Source organism: Triticum urartu, chromosome 2A (genome assembly GCF_056163025.1).
Source record: "Triticum urartu cultivar PI428250 chromosome 2A, HENAU_Tu73, whole genome shotgun sequence".
Taxonomy (NCBI): Eukaryota; Viridiplantae; Streptophyta; class Magnoliopsida; order Poales; family Poaceae; genus Triticum; species Triticum urartu.
In genome coordinates, this window is record NC_141874.1 from 427,640,812 (window position 1) to 427,659,472 (window position 18,661).

General features: G+C 45.2%; 1 protein-coding gene across 1 annotated transcript; it reads right to left on the reverse strand.

Moving 5' to 3' along the window:
- Positions 1-8,736: 8,736 nt before the first annotated feature.
- LOC147985335 (CASP-like protein 2A1) lies at positions 8,737-10,491 on the reverse strand. Its single transcript, XM_087544037.1, has 3 exons — positions 10,024-10,491; positions 9,783-9,900; positions 8,737-9,241 (listed from the first exon to the last, which is right to left on the reverse strand). The coding sequence occupies exons 1-3, from the start codon at positions 10,251-10,253 to the stop codon at positions 8,966-8,968; spliced, it is 624 nt and encodes a 207-aa protein (XP_087400163.1). The 5' UTR covers positions 10,254-10,491; the 3' UTR covers positions 8,737-8,965.
- Positions 10,492-18,661: the final 8,170 nt, after the last annotated feature.

The window sequence follows — 18,661 nt, forward strand, 5'->3', positions numbered from 1 at the left end:
TTATGACTATCTTGGAGTGTTTGGATCACTGTTTAGGGAAGGGCTTAGCGGCAGAAGAGGCGTTGGAACTGCAAGAGTTTGGTTTCTGGCCCCAATAGCTTGGGTCCCCTGCCGAGCTGGACCAATAACCTTGGTTGAACATCTCTTCCTTTTTAGATCAACATCATCCATATTAGCACCAGTGTTCTCCCATTTTGACCACTTCAGCACCCTAGCATTGCACCCCTTCCACGGAATGATCCACCCCGATGTCTTCTAACAGGACCCTGTCCTCGGTCAACACACATGAATGAGGTGACACTGAGGTTCCTCAAGACCAAACCCTATGATGGATGGACACACCATCACCATGCTTCTTATGAACATGCCCAAGATTCCTGCAAAATGGTGCGCCAATATGTAAGTCTTTCGTATTTTACACGAAATATCTAGCATTTGGTATCCCTCACCAGAGAGTCGTCATTCTTGAGTGGTTTGTTGACATTGATCTTGACGCAGACTCTGAAGAATAAGCCCCTGAAGTGATGTGATGATGGTTCTACATAGATAATTCTCCCACTTTCCCCATGAACGATTTCAGAAGGGGGGCACATCCATCTAACACATCATGGATCTGAATCCAAATTTCAATGGCACAAGCTTGATCAACGAAGGCTTAGTGAAGTCATCATAGGAAGCCAACAAAACTACATTGCTTCGGAGGGTCCAAGGGCATCCCACCATCACTATTTCCTAATCACCATGAAAAGAATATTGTAAGATGAACAAATTTTCCTCTAGAGGCCAGATCTTGATGCCCTGAGCGAGGTCGCAAGCAGTTTAAGTGTTTTCGAAGGACCAAAACTGGGTGAAGGGTTTGATCATATGAACTCTTGCTAAAGCCATCCACTGAGAGGTTTATGTTGGCGGCACCACCCCCTGCACGAAGACCACATCATCTAGGTCTTCCTCCCTTAGGCCAAGTTAATTCATTATGGCCTCTACCTCGCTCACATCCTCACTAGATCCCGATGCCTGATCTGTTGGGTCACGTAGTATTTCAAAAAAGATTCCAACGATCACACAAGATCTATCTAGGAGAAGCATAGCAACGAGCAGGGAGAGTGTGTCCATGTACCCTCGTACACCGAAAGCGGAAGCGATTAGTAACGCGGTTGATGTAGTCGAATATCATCACGATCCAACCGATGCAAGCACCGAACGTACGACACCTCCGCGTTCAGCACACATTCAGCTTGATGGCGTCCCTCGAGCTCTTGATCTGGTTGAGGATGAGGGAGAGTTCCGTCAGCACGACGGTGTGGCGACGGTGATGATGATGTTACCGGCTCACCTAAGCACTACGACGATATGACCTAGGTGTGTAACTGTGGAGGGGGCATCGCACATGGCTAAGAGAAGACTTGGTGTGCCTTTGGGGTGCCCCCCTCCCACGTATATAAAGGGGGGAGGAGAGGTGGCCGGCCCAAGGAGGGGCGCACCAAGGGGGGAGTCCTACTTGGACTCCCGGTCCAAGTAGGATTCGGCCCCCTCCTTTCCTTTTCGAAGAAGGGGGAAGGGGGGAAAGAGAACGAGGAGAAGAAGGAAAGGGGGATCGCCCCCACCCCCCAAACCCTAGTACAATTCAGTTTGGGATTAGGGGGCGTGCGCCTCCACTTGGTCGCCTACCTCCTCTCTCCTCAAGGGCCCATGAAGGCCCATTAACCCCCAGGGGGTTCCGGTAACCTCCCGGTACTCTGGAAAATGTCCGAACCTTTCTGAAACCATTCTGGTGTCCAAACATAACCTTCCAATATATCAATCTTTATGTCTCGTCCATTTCAAGACTCCTCGTCATGTCCGTGATCTCATCCGGGACTCCGAACAAACTTCGGTTCATCAAAACACATAACTCATAATACAAATCATCATCGAACGTTAGGTGTGCGGACCCTACGGGTTCGAGAACTATGTAGACATGATCGAGACACATATCCGTTCAATAACCAATAGCGGAACCTGGATGCTCATATTGGCTCCTACATATTCTACAAGATCTTTATCGGTCAAACCGCATAACAACATACGTTGTTCCCTTTGTCATCGGTATGTTACTTGCCCGAGATTCAAACGTTGGTATCTTTATACCTAGTTCAATCTCGTCACCATTAAGTCTCTTTACTAGTTCCATAATGCATCATCCCGTAACTAACTCATTAGTCACATTGCTGGCAAGGCTTATAGTGATGAGCATTACCGAGAGGGCCCAGAGATACCTCTCCGATACACGGAGTGACAAATCCTAATCTCGATCTATGTCAACTCAACAAACATCATTGGAGACACCTGTAGAGCATCTTTATAATCACCCAGTTACATTGTGATGTTTGATAGCACACAAGGTATTCCTCCGATATTCGGGAGTTGCATAATCTCATAGTCAGAGGAACATGTATAAGTCATGAAGAAAGCAATAGCAATAAAACTAAACGATCATAATGCTAAGCTAACGGATGGGTCTTGTCCATCACATCATTCTCTAATGATGTGATCCCGTTCATCAAATGACAACACATGTCTATGGTCAGGAAACTTAACCATCTTTGATTAACGAGCTAGTCTAGTAGAGGCATACTAGGGCACTCTATTTGTCTATATATTCACACATGTACTAAGTTTCCGGTTAATACAATTCTAGCATGAATAATAAACATTTATTATGATATAAGGAAATATAAATAACAACTTTATTATTGCCTCTAGGGCATATTTCCTTCAGTCTCCCACTTGCACTAGAGTTAATAATCTAGATTACATAGTGATGATTCTAACACCCATGGAGTCTTGGTACTGATCATCTTTTGCTCGTGAGAGAGGCTTAGTCAATGGGTCTGCAACATTTAGATCTATATGTATCTTGCAAATCTCTATGTCTCCCTCCTTGACTTGATCGCAGATGGAATTGAAGCGTCTCTTGATGTGTTTGGTTCTCTTGTGAAATCTGGATTCCTTCGCTAAGGAAATTGCTCCAGTATTGTCACAAAAGATTTTCATTGGACCTGATGCACTAGGTGTGACACCTAGATCGGATATGAACTCCTTCATCCAGACTCCTTCATTTGCTGGTTCCGAAGCAGCTATGTACTCCGCTTCACACGTAGATCCTACCACGACGCTCTGCTTGGAACTGCACCAAGTGACAGCTCCACCATTCGATATAAATATTTATCCGGTTTGTGACTTAGAGTCATCCAGATCAGTGTCAAAGCTTGCATAGACGTAACCGTTTACGACGAGATATTGTCACCTCCATAAACTAGAAACATATCCTTAGTCCTTTCAGGTATTTCAGGATGTTCTTGACCGCTGTCTACTGATCCACTCCTGGATTACTTCGGTACCTCCCTGCTAAACTAATAGCAAGGCACACATCAGGTCTGGTACACAGCATTGCATACATGATAGAACCTATGGCTGAGGCATAGGGAATGACTTTCATTTTCTCTCTATCTTCTGTAGTGGTCGGGCATTGAGTCTGACTCAACTTCACACCTTGTAACACAAGCAAGAACCCTTTCTTTGACTGATCCATTCTGAACTTCTTCAAAAACTTTAACAAGGTATGTGCTTTGTGAAAGTCCAGTTAAGTCTATCTCTATAGATCTTGATGCCTAATATATAAGCAACTTCACCGGGGTCTTTCATTGACTTTTTTTCCTTTAAATATCCTTTTATGCTATTCAGAAATTCAGTATCATTTTCGATCAATAATATGCCATCCACATATAATATCAGAAATGCTATAGAGCTCCCACTCACTTTCTTGTAAATACAGGCTTCTCCAAAAGTCTCTATAAAACCATATGCTTTGATCACACTATCAAAGCGTATATTCCAACTCCGAGAGGCTTGCACCAGTCCATAAATGGATTGCTGGAGCTTGCACACTTTGTTAGCACTTTTAGGATCGACAAAACCTTTTGGTTGCATCATATACAGCTCTTCTTTAAGATATCCATTAAGGAATGCAGTTTTGACATCCATTTGGCAAATTTCATAATCATAAAATGCGGCAATTGCTAACATGATTCGGACTGATCTAAGCATCGCTATGGGTGAGAAGGTCTCATCATAGTCAACTCCTTGAACTTGTCGAAAACCTTTCGCAACAAGTCGAGCTTTGTAGATAGTAACATTACCGTCAGCGTCAGTCTTCTTCTTGAAGATTCATTTATTCTCTATGGCTGGCCGATCATTGGGCAAGTCAACCAAAGTCCACACTTTGTTCTCATACATGGATCCCATCTTAGATTTCATGGCCTCAAGCCATTTCGCGGAATCTGGGCTCATCATCGCTTCCTCATAGTTCGTAGGTTCGTCATGGTCAAGTAATATGACTTCCAGAACAGGATTACCATACCACTCTGGTGCGGATCTTACTCTGGTTGACATACGAGGTTCAGTAGTAACTTGATCTGAAGTTTCATGATTATCATCATTAGCTTCCTCACTGATTGGTGTCGGAATCACTGGAAATGATTCCTGTGATGAACTACTTTCCAATTCGGGAGAAGGTACAATTACCTCATCAAGTTCTACTTTCCTCCCACTCACTTCTTTCGAGAGAAACTCCTTCTCTAGAAAGCATCCATTCTTAGCAACAAATATCTTGCCTTCGGATCTGTGATAGAAGGTGTACCCAACAGTCTCCTTTGGGTGTCCTATGAAGACACATTTCTCTGATTTGGGTTCGATCTTATCAGGTTGAAGCTTTTTCACATAAGCATCGCAGCCCCAAACTTTAAGAAATGCCAACATGGGTTTCTTGCCAAACCACAGTTCAAATGGTGTCGTCTCAACAGATTTAGATGGTGCCCTATTTAACATGAATGCAGCCGTCTCTAAAGCATAACCCCAAAACGATAGCGGTAAATCAGTAAGAGACATCATAGATCGCACCCTATCTAATAAAGTACGATTAAGACGTTCGGACACACCATTACATTGTGGTGTTTCAGGTGGCGTGAGTTGTGAAACTATTCCATATTGTTTCAAATGAAGACCAAACACATAATTCAAATATTCTCCTCCACGATCAGATCATAGAAACTTTATTTTCTTGTTACGATGATTTTCTACTTCACTCTGAAATTCTTTGAACTTTTCAAATGTTTCAAACTTATGTTTCATTAAGTAGATATACCCATATCTGCTCAAATCATCTGTGAATGTCAGAAAATAACGATACCCGCCGCGAGCCTCAACACTCATCGGACCACATACATCAGTATGTATTATTTCCAACAAGTTAGTTGCTCGCTCCATTGTTCCGGAGAACAGAGTCTTAGTCATCTTGCCCATGAGGCATGGTTCGCAAGCATCAAGTGATTCCAAAAGCCCATCAGCATGGAGTTTCTTCATATTCTTTACACCAATATGACCTAAACGGCGGTGCCACAAATAAGTTGCACTATCATTATTAAACTTGTATCTTTTGGCTTCAATATTATGAATATGTGTTTCACTACAATCGAGATTCAATAAAAATAGACCACTCATCAAGGGTGCTTGACCACAAAAGATATTACTCATATAAATAGAACAACCATTATTCTCTGATTTAAATGAATAATCGTCTCACATCAAACAAGATCCAGATATAATGTTCATGCTTAACGTTGGCACCAAATAACAATTATTCAGGTCTAAAACTAATCCCGAAGGTAGATGTAGAGGTAGCATGCCGATGGCGATCACATCGACTTTGGAACCATTTCCCACGCGCATCGTCACCTCGTCCTTAGCCAATCTTCGTTTAATCTGTAGCCCCTGTTTCGAGTTGCAAATATGAGCAACAGTACCAGTATCAAATACCCAGGCGCTACTACGAGCATTAGTAAGGTACACATCAATAACATGGCACGATAGAGGTTTTCTTTGGTTTCTGTGAAAGAGGGAAGTTGGATGGAGAGGCTGGTGGAGTGGTGGTTATTTGTGCGAGGAGGGTGAATGAATGTAGTGTTTGTGTGGAGACTGTGGTTTTCTAGAGAAACCAAATGGGCGCAGTCAATCGATCGAACTGTCGCTTGGTTTTTTAGAAGAATCGTACGAGCAGAACGAACGCGCCGGCCCAGCTTGCGAACCAGCCTAGCCTAGTAAATAGAAATAAGCGAATGTGGCGGCCCAACCCAATAGCTTCATCTCAAGCGCTGAAAAAAGGACGGTCATGTTAGAGCTTGTAGTAGAGCTTTGTGTTCTCGTTGTTGAAGATCTCTACAGAGCTTCGTAGAGCTTGGTAGTAAGGTACACCAATGACATGGAACCAAGCTCTGCAGAGATCTTCGACAACGAGAACACAAAGCTCTACTACACGCGCGGGGTGAGCACCTGGTACAACAGCATTGCAATCCTGAAGAATCATGTGCGCATGGTGAGGGCCTGCGCCACACATGAGGAGAGGTCAAGACTGCCAGACCTCCGCCGCTTACTCATTGAGAACTAGGTCTGCGCGGTGGAGCAGGCCAGGGATTCCCTGGATCCATTCCAGCGTTCACGTCGGTACATGTACCAGAACCGCGACCAACTCCACATGGACCACGAGCTCGATTGAGTGGTGCCAGTGCTGCCCGTCGCTCTGGTGGAGATGGAGCCGTCGTAGATGGAGCAACAAGTGGAGCAGCAATAGATGGAGCAGCAGGTGGAGCAACAGCAGATGGAGGTGGTGATTGGCACAAGCACTAGGAGGAAGAAGCAGCAGCTCCGCATCATGGGGGCAGTTCGTCGGTCACTCCGTCTGCTGAAGCTGCAACAAAAGTGAGTTTGATGCAACACCTAGGTCTTAGTTAGTTTCTGCAGCAAGATCTGAACCAATACATGGGTACAATTAGTTTGTGAACTTAATAGTTTGCTTGTGTCTAAAAAACTATGTGTGCTTTCTATCTGAATGGTGCTATGGTATCTATCTATCTAGAGAACTCATCTATCTATGACATCTATCTATTTATCTGAATGTTTGTGCTCATATTATCTGAATGTTTATGCTCATATTATCTGAATGGCATTGCTCATATTATCCATTGTAAATGTCAAACTTTGGTGCTCATATTATCTAAGTCTCAAACTTTGGTGCTTAGGTTTCAATGCAAAGAACAGGTCTAGACTTTCTTCAGTCAGCTTACTATGGAACTATAGGTGTGCTCTGAGTGTCAATGCAAAGATAAAATGTTATGAAACATAGAATTCTTCTATTTTGTAGTGTAGTTTGATTAAATAAAATCTGAACATTGTAAGTCTGAATATTGCAAGTCCTCTCCTAGTTAGGTACACTCGCAACCTTTAATCAACACAACTTTGAAACAATTTTGAACATTAAATTAAGCACACCAACTAACACTTCACATCAGCCAAAATCACTTAAAACCATGTACAATGACTCACTCCTTCTGTGGTCAACTTGTCCACTGCATCACTAAACCCAAATTTAACTCATGTACCCACTGCACAACACCCTGTAAATTTCAGTAGTGGCATTTATTGTCAGTTGCATTCAATGCATAAGGATAATTCAAATGCAAACTACATCTATCAATTAGTAAAGAAACTAATCCTAGAATAATTAACCATTTGAAGGAACCTAGTTAGGTGAGTAGTCCAAACTGAAACTCTATTTCAGAACCCTAAAATTCAGTAAAAAAAGCACAGGTTTGAGTTAATTCAGAGTCCTAAAATTCAGTCAAACATGACATCAATATTTAGTTAATTCAGAGTCCTAAAATTCAGTCAAACAAGACATGAACATTTAGTCACAAACAACAACAGCAAGATTCAATTAACTAGTTCCAGCAACGAAATTTGCTAGAATTCCAGCAAACCCTAGTTTCAAAATCTGGAACCTTAGAATTCCACCAACGAAATTTGCTAATAGAGAGAGGCGGGCAGCTCACCTAGGGGCTCGACCACCACGAGCGGGTGTCGGCGACATCTGGCGCCACCGGTAATGGCGACCATGAAATACTCTGAAATGAATATGATGTGGCCGCAACAATCTTTCTCCTCGCCGTGGGTGCCCCTGCCATGCCATCCAGCCACGGTGACCAGCTATGTCCGCCACGCCTTGTCCCCACCATTCCCTCGCCGATGGATCCGCAGCCACCACCGCGGCCATGCCCCGCGAGAGAGAGAGAGGAGAGGGAGAGGAAGGGAGGGGAGTGAGGAAGCGTTCGGGTTTGGTCAGCTCAGTCGCAGTCGCTTCAGACAGAGCCGTTAACGGCACGACGTCAGTATTGCCGGACAGCGAGGGATCTGACAAGGGCTCAGTGTTTTTGCCATTGTAAAATTTTTGGTTCGGTGCAAAATATCATGAAACATAACATGATGGCTTTGTGCATTTCACTCAAGTGATGGTTTTGTGCATTTAACTCCTCGACAAGGCCTTGTCATCTGGCGTATGCAGGTTCTACAAAAGATTTCATACGCTCAGTTCCGTATTTATTTTGTGAAATACTCCCTCCTTTGACAAATAAGATGTTCTGGATATAGACTATATATGAACTAAAATGAGTTGAGTGAACAAATAAACGGATAAAAAAGTTAGAACACCTTATATCTTATATTTGTGAACGGAAAGAGTATTGATTTTGCTTTGCTTCAAGCACCTTACAAGCAACTGAACTCCTTAAATGAGGAAGCTCATCGTAGGTACATAGATCACCTGGGTGCCTGCAACGGAACTAGGTTCGCATTTTTGGAACGCATCAATTAATCCACCACAGCCTCACAGCAGAAGATTCAAAGCTAGTACAGTGTATATAGAATCAAGTAAAAAGAAGAGAGGCAGATGCACTATATGTAGCTTGAAATTAACTATGAGCCCTTACAGATTATTTCGTTCGCCTACACACACAGCGATACTACTACGTACGTACGTGTTTTGAGTTTTGACCCGTCATCGAGTAGCCAAGCCAGAGCAGCCAGGGATCCTCTCGGCTCAGCGCGGGAAGGCAGCGATCTCGACGCCCTTGTTGCCGAGCGAGGGCATGGGTGCGTCGTAGGCGCTGAAGAGGCGGTAGGACGAGATGAGGGAGAGGAGGATGTAGCAGACGACGGAGCCGAAGGTGATGGCCACCGACGTTCGGGCCTGCCTGCAGAAGCCGCCGAACACGCCGCACGCCTCGCTCCACGTCACCTCCTTGTCGCCGTTGTACGCCAGGTAGAGCAGCTCTGCCGACGCCGCGCCGGCCGCCAGGATCAGGTACGTGAACACCTGCATCCATCCACGCATCTTGCGGGTTAATTAGCATGAATAAATGGCCACCTGTTTCCCGTCACTGTGCAAGTTCTACAGTACAGGGAAGCTAGGATCTGGTGATCGAAGTCGTTTGAGGGTGGACAAATCAATACCAACACTGACAGGTAAATTATGTCCGGGGCTAGCGTTTCTGTTTCTACCATGGCCTAATTTCTCTGCTGTATAAACACTCACTCCAACTATCTTATACGGAGTAGGATCTTTATATGAAAATTAGTAGATGACTCCTCTGTTCTAAAGCGGTTATTAGCCGGAACAAATCAAAAGTCTTACAAAATAATTCTAGTCATAAAACCTACTGATATACTATATCCTCTGCTCTACAAACTGTATACTCATGGATTTTGTACACGCATGGAGTAGTAACAAAATCGGAAAATTGACTGAATTTTAGCTGTGCTACATAAAAAGGCTCATAATTATCATAGCTAAGCTGCAAAATATTGTTCTAATTAATAGTACTCGTGAAGGCAGAGGAGAGGAACCAGTGAATAACCTGGTCTAGGAGGAAGACAATCCAGGAGCGGGACAGCGTCGCCGGCCGCGGCACGGCAGTGTAGAACGCGGATACCAGGGAGTAGGCCGCGCACAGCCCGTTGGCATAAACCAGGTACCTTCGATTTTGTGCCAAAAAACCACAGGGAGATGAATTGGTGAGGGAGCACGGCAAAGAGGGGAAATTACGGGGCTAATGAACTCCAGGGACGGAGGAGTCAAGATGCGAGGGAGCAACGTACTTGAATCCGCCGAGGTCGGAGTAGGAGACGGTGCCGTACTCGTTGGTCTGCGTGTCACGGAGCATAACGGCCATGGCGGCGACGCAGAGCCCCAGAGGCGCGGCGCGCAGCAGCGTCTCCAACGGACGGACCCGCGCCTCCGCGGCTGACAGGTCCCCTGCGATCAGCCCGTCCTCCCCTCCGCCGGTCGCCGGCGCCGAAATCACCTTCTCGTCCGCCATCTTCGACATCTCGACCAGCAGTCAGGGGCCAAAAACCAGCGTCGACGAAGAAAATAGCTCAACTTCCTCTCACTCCCGGTCCCGGTCCCTCTCCTCTGCTTGCTTGCTTGAAGGAAAGGGGATCGGGACGAGGGGAGGCGCGCATTTAAGGCGTGGAGCTGGGGAGGTTAGTTGGAGCGCAGCGGGGTGGCTTGAATGCGCGCAGTTAATGGCGCGGTGGCAGTGCCGTATGGGCGAGCAGAGGCCAGTAACGAGTCGAGTCGAGTCGACTGATCGGCAGCTGCGTGTTGCGTCGCGTTTCCGAATTCGCGCTACTCCCTCTACGCTCGCGGCGGCCGCGTGTGCCACATGCGTCGCGCGACCGGCACTCTTATCCAATGGTACTCCCACACGCATGGGCTGTTCAAAACATGTGATTTTTGTATTACTCCAAATTTGTGATATTGACCCATATATCTATCATACTGTACAATTCAAATTTGAAGAAAAGTTTAAGAAGCAAAAATATAGACAAATCTAATATTGACATGAATATGTATATTAAGACAAATCCTTGGGACGTGGAGTATTTGCTCACGGGCTCAAAATACTTCTTGATGAACAGTAAAATTGAAAAAAAATAGTAAACAAATTTTGAATTTTTTATGCTAAACTTTGACAAATGTTTTGCATGCTTTTGCAAAATTTCAGCACGAATTGTCATTCGTGGCAAAGAACAAAATCGATGTTCCAGAAATGCTTAGTTTCAAAAACATTTTAGAGTGCTGGTTTTTTTGCTACCCTTCCACGAATGTCATTTCATGCTGAAATTTGACAAGCATACAAAACATTTGTCAAAGATTACCAAAAAAATCATTTTTTTTATTTTTTTACTATTTTATTTTATTTTACTTTTCATCGGGGAGCATTTAAATTAAGTATTTCTCGTGATCATAATAGGACTTCCGAAAATCCATGGCCCAATTTGATTTAAGTATTGAATTCCCCTTTTGTTTCTCAAGTTGTACATAAAATGGGTTAAACTTGAATTTAAAGTCTTGCAAGATACTTCTCCGTCCCACGATATAAGACGTTTTTGCAAGCTTAGGGAGTACAAGATACAAAACTGAATTGGAAGTGTAATTCGTTTTCGAAACTGATGTGCACATGAAATAGTGTGCACGACCATGGCACGATAGCCCTGTGGCAACCCGTTTGAGTACAATGAATTGCCATTGTATTCAGATGGGCGGTCGCACATGCTAGCCTAGAAAATCAATCTGGCACGTGTTTTTACAATTCACGGGTAACAGTGTACAAACTATCAGATAAAAGAGTGCTTTATTGATCTACACAACTTTACAACATCGACTTATAAGGCTCCACGTCTCAACAATGCATGCGTTGAGGTCGGAACGGTCAGATTAGTCGTAGTGACTATTTCATATATAAGTGCAGCGGAAACTCAATCTATGGTAGCATGGTCCTAGCACGGCTTCACTCCACCGAGATCTGACTGGGTTACTCTTCTAGTATTGCGTCAACTCCCTCTCCTTACTTGTGGGGAACATCTTCATACCTGGCCACGTTAAAAGCCATGAGTACATTGAATGAACTCGCAAGCCAAAACCTCATAAAACCACCCAAGAAACACTCCAATTATTCAAGCATGAAATTGCTCCAATACTATCAATCATCCACAACAACTTGACACGAACTACTATCAAGTTTAACTGCTGAAGTAAAAGCAGTACTACGACTATACAACTTAACTAGTAAATAATTGTCTCAACTATGATAAGCTTAAATTCAATCCCCAAACGTGATCACTACTAGACTAAAGTTTGTCCACCGATTTGATCATTCTATGCTCTGATTACCATCTTAAGGTGATCACTACTAGGCTAAAGTCGTTTCCAAAAGGGTGATCACTTAGTCTAAAGTTATTCCTCCAATACTTCCAGTTTTATTACTACTAGGATTTACTTTGTTATCTTACCAAGCATCTTCAACTTTGAACTTACTAGCTCAAAACTATACTCCCAAACTATGACCACTTCTAAGCTAAAGCCTTTCCACCAAATGTGATCCATACTATGGCTAAGTAAAGATCTAAAAGAATAATAATGCAACAACAATAAGAAAAACAACGTAAACAACAATCATTCATGGTGGCGGCGGAGGAAGGCAACGCTATTGCTGCAAGAGCAGTCGGTTGGCCAGGCGATATGAGGCGACAATGGTTTTGAAGGAACCCGACAACGTACATGCATGACATGGAGCAGATGTCGGCCAGTGGATGTACAAAAACGATGGTGATGGTGGGCAGTGGCCATGGTGGCCCAGGGGGCTGAGGCATGCAGGGGCAAGGTCGGGTTGCGTTGGGGAAGAAAGGGGAAGGGAGTGGCGGCAGACGGTGGCAAAGGTCAGCCGGCAGTGGCGGGGACTCGCTGGCCGGATAAAGGCGCTAGCGCATGATCGGAAGAGAAGGGAGGAGGTGCACTAGGTTAGGGTAGGGCTAGTCGGGCCAGCTAGGTTGTTATATAAGGGTTAGGTTGGCCGCTGGGATGGGACAACTGATCGACATTGCCAGGTATGTTGTGCTCGACCCTAGCAAGTTATCCATCTCTCATGGGGTAGCCCAACTGAATTAAATGGGTTTTAACTAAAAATGGTTAGCCAGCTTGTGATAAAATCATGACATAATTTGTGTAGTTCCCAAGTTCTATATACTTAAGAGAGTGATCCCTACTAACTTATTTATCTCAACATGAGCATGCTACATGACCATAAATTATGAATGGGGTGCAAGCATGCTACATCATCATAAAATTGTGAATGACGTAAAGTCCACCTCAATATGCAACCATGCATGGAAAAAGACCCATCCACCACATGCAACCATGCATGGTAAATATTTTTCATTCCATTATTCTACTTTATATTCAATAAATATTTTACAACTATGCATAATAAAAATATAGTAAGTCATATGTTTTTTAAATCATGTGTTATTAATCTAAATATGTATATTTCACACAAATGTAATTAAAATATATTGCAATCGAGGCCCGCATCAACATGCGGATAAGGCCCACCTCTATATGCAATCGTGCATGGAAAAAAACCCACCACAACATTCAACCATGCAAGGGAAAATGTTTTTCATTCAGTTATTCTACTTATATTCAATAAATATAGTTACAACTATACATAATCAAATTTAATAAGTTAGATGGATTTTATGTTTTGGATGCCAACCCAAATTTAAATCAACCAATTTCCGCTAGAACGCGCCTGATATCCTCTAGTATTATAGAAGTCTATGGCAAAGTTTCAAGTGAAGACTAGAGGTAGAACATCAAAAAGGAAATAACCTAGTAAATTACTAATGAATAGTAGAATAGTAAAATATCTTAGGGTTTAGGGTTTAAATCAAATCAAATTTGAATTCTTTTAAACCGTAAAATTTGGGGGGGGGGGTCCACATTTTAATAATTGGCTCTACCTAGATTATCTAGGGTTTGAAAATGTATTTTGGCCATTTTACATTAATTTTAGCATTTTCCCTTTAGTAATTTTTTGAGGGTTGATTAAATATTCATTTCCAAATTAAATTAAATGATGCTCATGAAATTCTTATGTGATGATCATGATGCACAATCAATTTCTAAGGAAAGTGCTAATCTTGGGCTATTACAATGTATTGCGTGGACATGGTCCTAATTGTGTGGCTAGGCCCTCATCATTATACTATGCCTATGTGCGGCTTTGTGATGATGGATCGACAGGTGGTGATAGTACATGGTGATGTTGCTAGGTTGTGCTCTTTGTGTGCATGAGATTGAGGTTGAGGGGTTAAAACTCTAAATACGACATTCATTAGCTAGACCTGATAATAGTGTCATTCACGCGACGTTTCTCTGTTGAAGACATTGCATAAAGTTTATCCAAACTGATCTCGAAGATGAAAACTCATGGTCTGGCCTTAGTCATCGGGTCGAGCTACAACAGCTAGCGCTTGTATGGCATTCCCTTCCTGGTGTCATCGTTGTTGGAGCATCTATTATATTACCCGTGGTTGCCATCGTTGATGCATGTTAGTGTTGTTTGTTGGAATTGTATGTTGGCCTTTTTTATGTACTTTAGCTGGGTGCATCCGCAATGCTACTTGATGATGGCGTACTATATTCCTTCTGTTGGAAAAACGACAGGGCGTTCACTCGATGCCGTTAGTTCAAGTGGTTTCACCATCAGTTGTATAACTGGGAAGGAGAAAAATAGACGCTGTATCAAACTGGAGCGGCAATCCACTGCGACGCCAAACAGTGGAAATTTCACGGCACAACAAAGTGATACGACGCAGGGACTCCTCTCTTCTTCGTCAACAAAATACCATTCCCTCTATAAAAAATGATCTTATATTTTAGGACGAAGAAAATATTATATATAAGTGTGGTTAGACCTCAGTCAATTGAGACTTAACAAATGACACAACATATTAATAAAATAAAAAAATAAAAAAAAATATGAATCTTATGAATCTTGTTCGCAAAAAAAATATATATGAATCTTCACGTATGATCTTACAAATATACTATACTAGTATCTACCGCTTAAGTCACAGTCTACTGAAATTTAGCAATGCCGATTGTTTATAGCATGTGCTAGCGGCACGTCTCCGTCCGTATCCAGGCCCTCGGCCGCACGCTTAGTACCAGTAACACTTGTTTAATGGTTGTATAGTGCTACTCCCTAGATCGGACCATCGAGAAAGTGATGTCCATAAATGGAATTTATTCTCTGCGACAGTTCTCGAGCCTAACAATAGCGGCTGATTTATGAGGCAACTGCACCACGTTCGTGTACCGGGAGAGAGGGCTGCATATCAGTGCATGGAAAGCAAGCAGCAACGAAGACTAAGAGACTAAGGCCTTGGTTTCAAATAAGCCATCAACTTATAAGTTGAAAAGTGAAAAAAAATGATTTATTTTGTCAAACGGACCCAACTTATAAGTCATAAGTTGTTCCACCCTAACTTAAAACTTATAAGTCATCCTTTTTTTGCGTGGGTTCCATCATCTTTACATTAAAAATAAGGTGAAAATATGTGGTCAGGTGACAACCAAACAAACGTGACTTATAAATCATTGGTTTTAAGTCACCTGACTTATAAGTCAGATGACTTATTGAAACCAAACAAGCCCTAAAGTTAAGGATGGACAGTACTAACCAACCAAAATCCGACACAAGAGAGTGAGTGTAGCGACCTACTATGTTTTTCGGGAAACTGATGGAAGAGTGAGTATGGCGACCTACCATGATCTTCGGGAAACTGATGGAAGTTTGAGTGAAACGACCTACGGAAACCGATGAAAGTGTGAGTGTGACGACCAACTGTGATTTTACCGAAAAAGGCTTTCGCCCCGCTTTATAGATAAAGCCAAACATCCAACAAGGTTCGCCAACACACACACAGAGACAGAGGTCTAACATAGCAAGTAGTCAAATAGGGTTAATGCTGAGGGCACAGCTCAACAAGCCCTGGAAAGGAAAAAAAGGCACACACACGAAAGGTGCGGCACAACATCTAGTCTGGCTCCGGGGGTGGCGGGGGGAGCGGGGGCGCCAAGCTGAAGGCCATCGAGCGAAGGTCGGCGATGATGTTGTTGATGACGTCCCGATCCTGGGGGCGACTAAGCGGCCGCCAGAGCTGCAAGTATCCACACATTTTAAAGATGGCGTCAGTAGCACGTCGAAGAGGGACCTTCTGAATGACAAGCTTATTGCGAACGGTCCAGAGCGTCCAGGCAAGGACCCCAACGCAGAGCCATCTGATATGGTGGTAGCGAGGGGGGAGGAGTGGATTTCCGCAAGCAGGTCAGGAAAGTTGGTGTTACACCACTGGCCCCCAACCGTCTCGCGGAAGCAGGACCAAAGGAATTGAGCCGTAGAGCACGAGAAGATGTGGTTAGCATCCTCCACCGTGTCGCACAAGGGGCACATCCCGTTCCCAGGTCCATTACGCTTACGGACCTCCACGTCAGTTGGAGGCGGCCGCGAATCCATTGCCACATGAAGATCCTGATCTTCAGGGGCTGGCGGATATCCCAAATCAAACTAAAGGGCTCGGGGGCCGTCGAGGGGGCGATGGCCGCGTAGAGGGATTTGGTGGAGAAGAAGTCGGAGGGCTCAAGCCGCCAAGATGTGACATCCGGGGAGCCAACGCCGTCCATAGGGAGGAGGGCAATGTCCTGCATTAGGGTGTCCCAAGCGGCTACTTCAGGGGGGCCGAAGGGTCGACGGAAGGCGAGGCGCCCTAAGTCAATAAGGGCCGTCTCGACAGAGATACGAGGGTCAACTGCAATTGTGAAGAGCGTAGGAAATCGCGCGGCCAAGGGAGAGTCGACAATCCACTAATCGAACCAGAACAGGGTCGATGACCTGGTACCAACCGCTATGGATGTGCCAATACGAAGCATCGGAAGCAGCTGGACGACGGCCTGGCAGAACTGGGAGCTGCCCGAGCGTTGACAGAAAGCAAGGGGCTGTCCTCGAAGATACTTGTTCTGGATGATGGTGAGCCAGAGACCTCCATCGCCATTGGCAATGCGCCAGAGCCAACGAGTCAGGAGGGCTATGTTCATGCGGCGGGAGGACAGGATCCCAAGACCTCCCTGGTCCTTGGGTTTGTAGATATCGGGCCAGCTAACCATATGGTACTTCTGCTTATCCCCCTCCCCAGCCCAGAAGAATATGGATTAGTACTTGGCGATCTCCTGATGGAGGGTCTCATGGAGGCTATAGAAGCTCATGAGGAACCATAGAAGGCTAGCAAGCGAAGAGTTGATAAGGATCACATGAGCAGCCTTCGACAGCCAACGCCCTTTCCAGGGTTCAACTCGATGTTGCATAGGGGTCACCGTGGGGCGGAGGTCCGCCACGGTGAGGCGCGAGTCACTAATGGGGATCCCCAAGTATGTCGTGGGGAAAGAACCCAACCGACAATTAAGTCGGTCCCCTATGGAATGTGCTTCCTCAGGGGGGAACCCGAGAACCATCACTTCGCTCTTATCAAAGTTGATGGTTAGGCCCAACATTTGTTGGAAGCACAGGAGGAGGAACTTTAGGTTACCAATGTCTTGGGCGGTGCCCTCCACCATAATTATGGTATCGTCCGTGTATTGGAGGAGGGAGACCCCTCCCCCTCCGACTAGGTGAGGGACGACGCCGCGAATATGGCCAACATCCTTGGCCTTATCAAGGATGGATGCCAGGGCATCAACCACCATGTTCAACAGAAACGGCGAGAAAGGGTCGCCCTGACGAACCCCACAGAGGGTGGGGAAGTAGGGCCCGATGTCCCCGTTGATGTTCACAGCGGTCCGTCCACAGGAGACAAGTTGCATGACCCTAGTCACCCACCGGTCATAGAAGCCCTTGCGAAGCAACACTTCCCGCAAGAAGGGCCAGTGGACCGTGTCATAGGCCTTGTGAAAGTCGAGCTTCAGAAACACCGCCCGATGGTGTTTTAGTCGTACCTCATGGAGGACTTCGTGGAAGACCAGAACCCCATCCAGAATAAATCGGCCTTGTATGAAGGCGGATTGATTCGGGTGGGTAATCGCGTCTGCGAGCAGGGTCACCCTATTGGCGTACCCTTTGGCCAGGATCCGGAATATCACATTGATCACGGTGATTGGCCGAAATTGGCGGATGTCGGAGGCGCCCAGGACCTTGGGGATGAGGGTCACGATGCCATAGTTGAGGCACCCAAGATCCATAGAGCCCAAGAAGAATTCCTCGAACAGGGCCATGACCTCCGGCTTGATGGTCGGCCAGAACGTCTTAAAGAACGTTACTGGCAGGCCATCCGGACCCGGGGCCAAGGAGGGGTTCATCCCTTTAATAGCCGCGAGAACCTCGTCCTCGGTGAAGGGGGCCACTAAAGCAGCATTGGCCGCACCAGAGACCAAATGAGAACCCGACCAAATGTCGGGGGCGAGACTAGCCCCACCCCGAGGGGTGGGGGTAAATAGGTCCTTGTAAAAGCCATCTACATGGGTACGAATGGCCGAGGGGCGAACGAGAGGTGTATCTCCATCCCAAAGGCAGTGGATGGAGTTTCTGTTGGGGAACGTAGTAATTTCAAAAAATTTCCTACGCACACGCAAGATCATGGTTATGCATAGCAACGAGAGGGGAGAGTGTGATCTACGTACCCTTGTAGATCGAAAACGGAAGTGTTTGGTTGATGTAGTCGTACGTCTCCATGGCCCGACCGATCAAGCACCGAAACTATGGCACCTCTGAGTTCTAGCACACGTTCAGCTCGATGACGATCCCCGGACTCCGATCCAGCAAAGTGTCGGGGAAGAGTTCCGTCAGCACGACGGCGTGGTGACGATCTTGATGCACTACCGTCGCAGGGCTTCGCC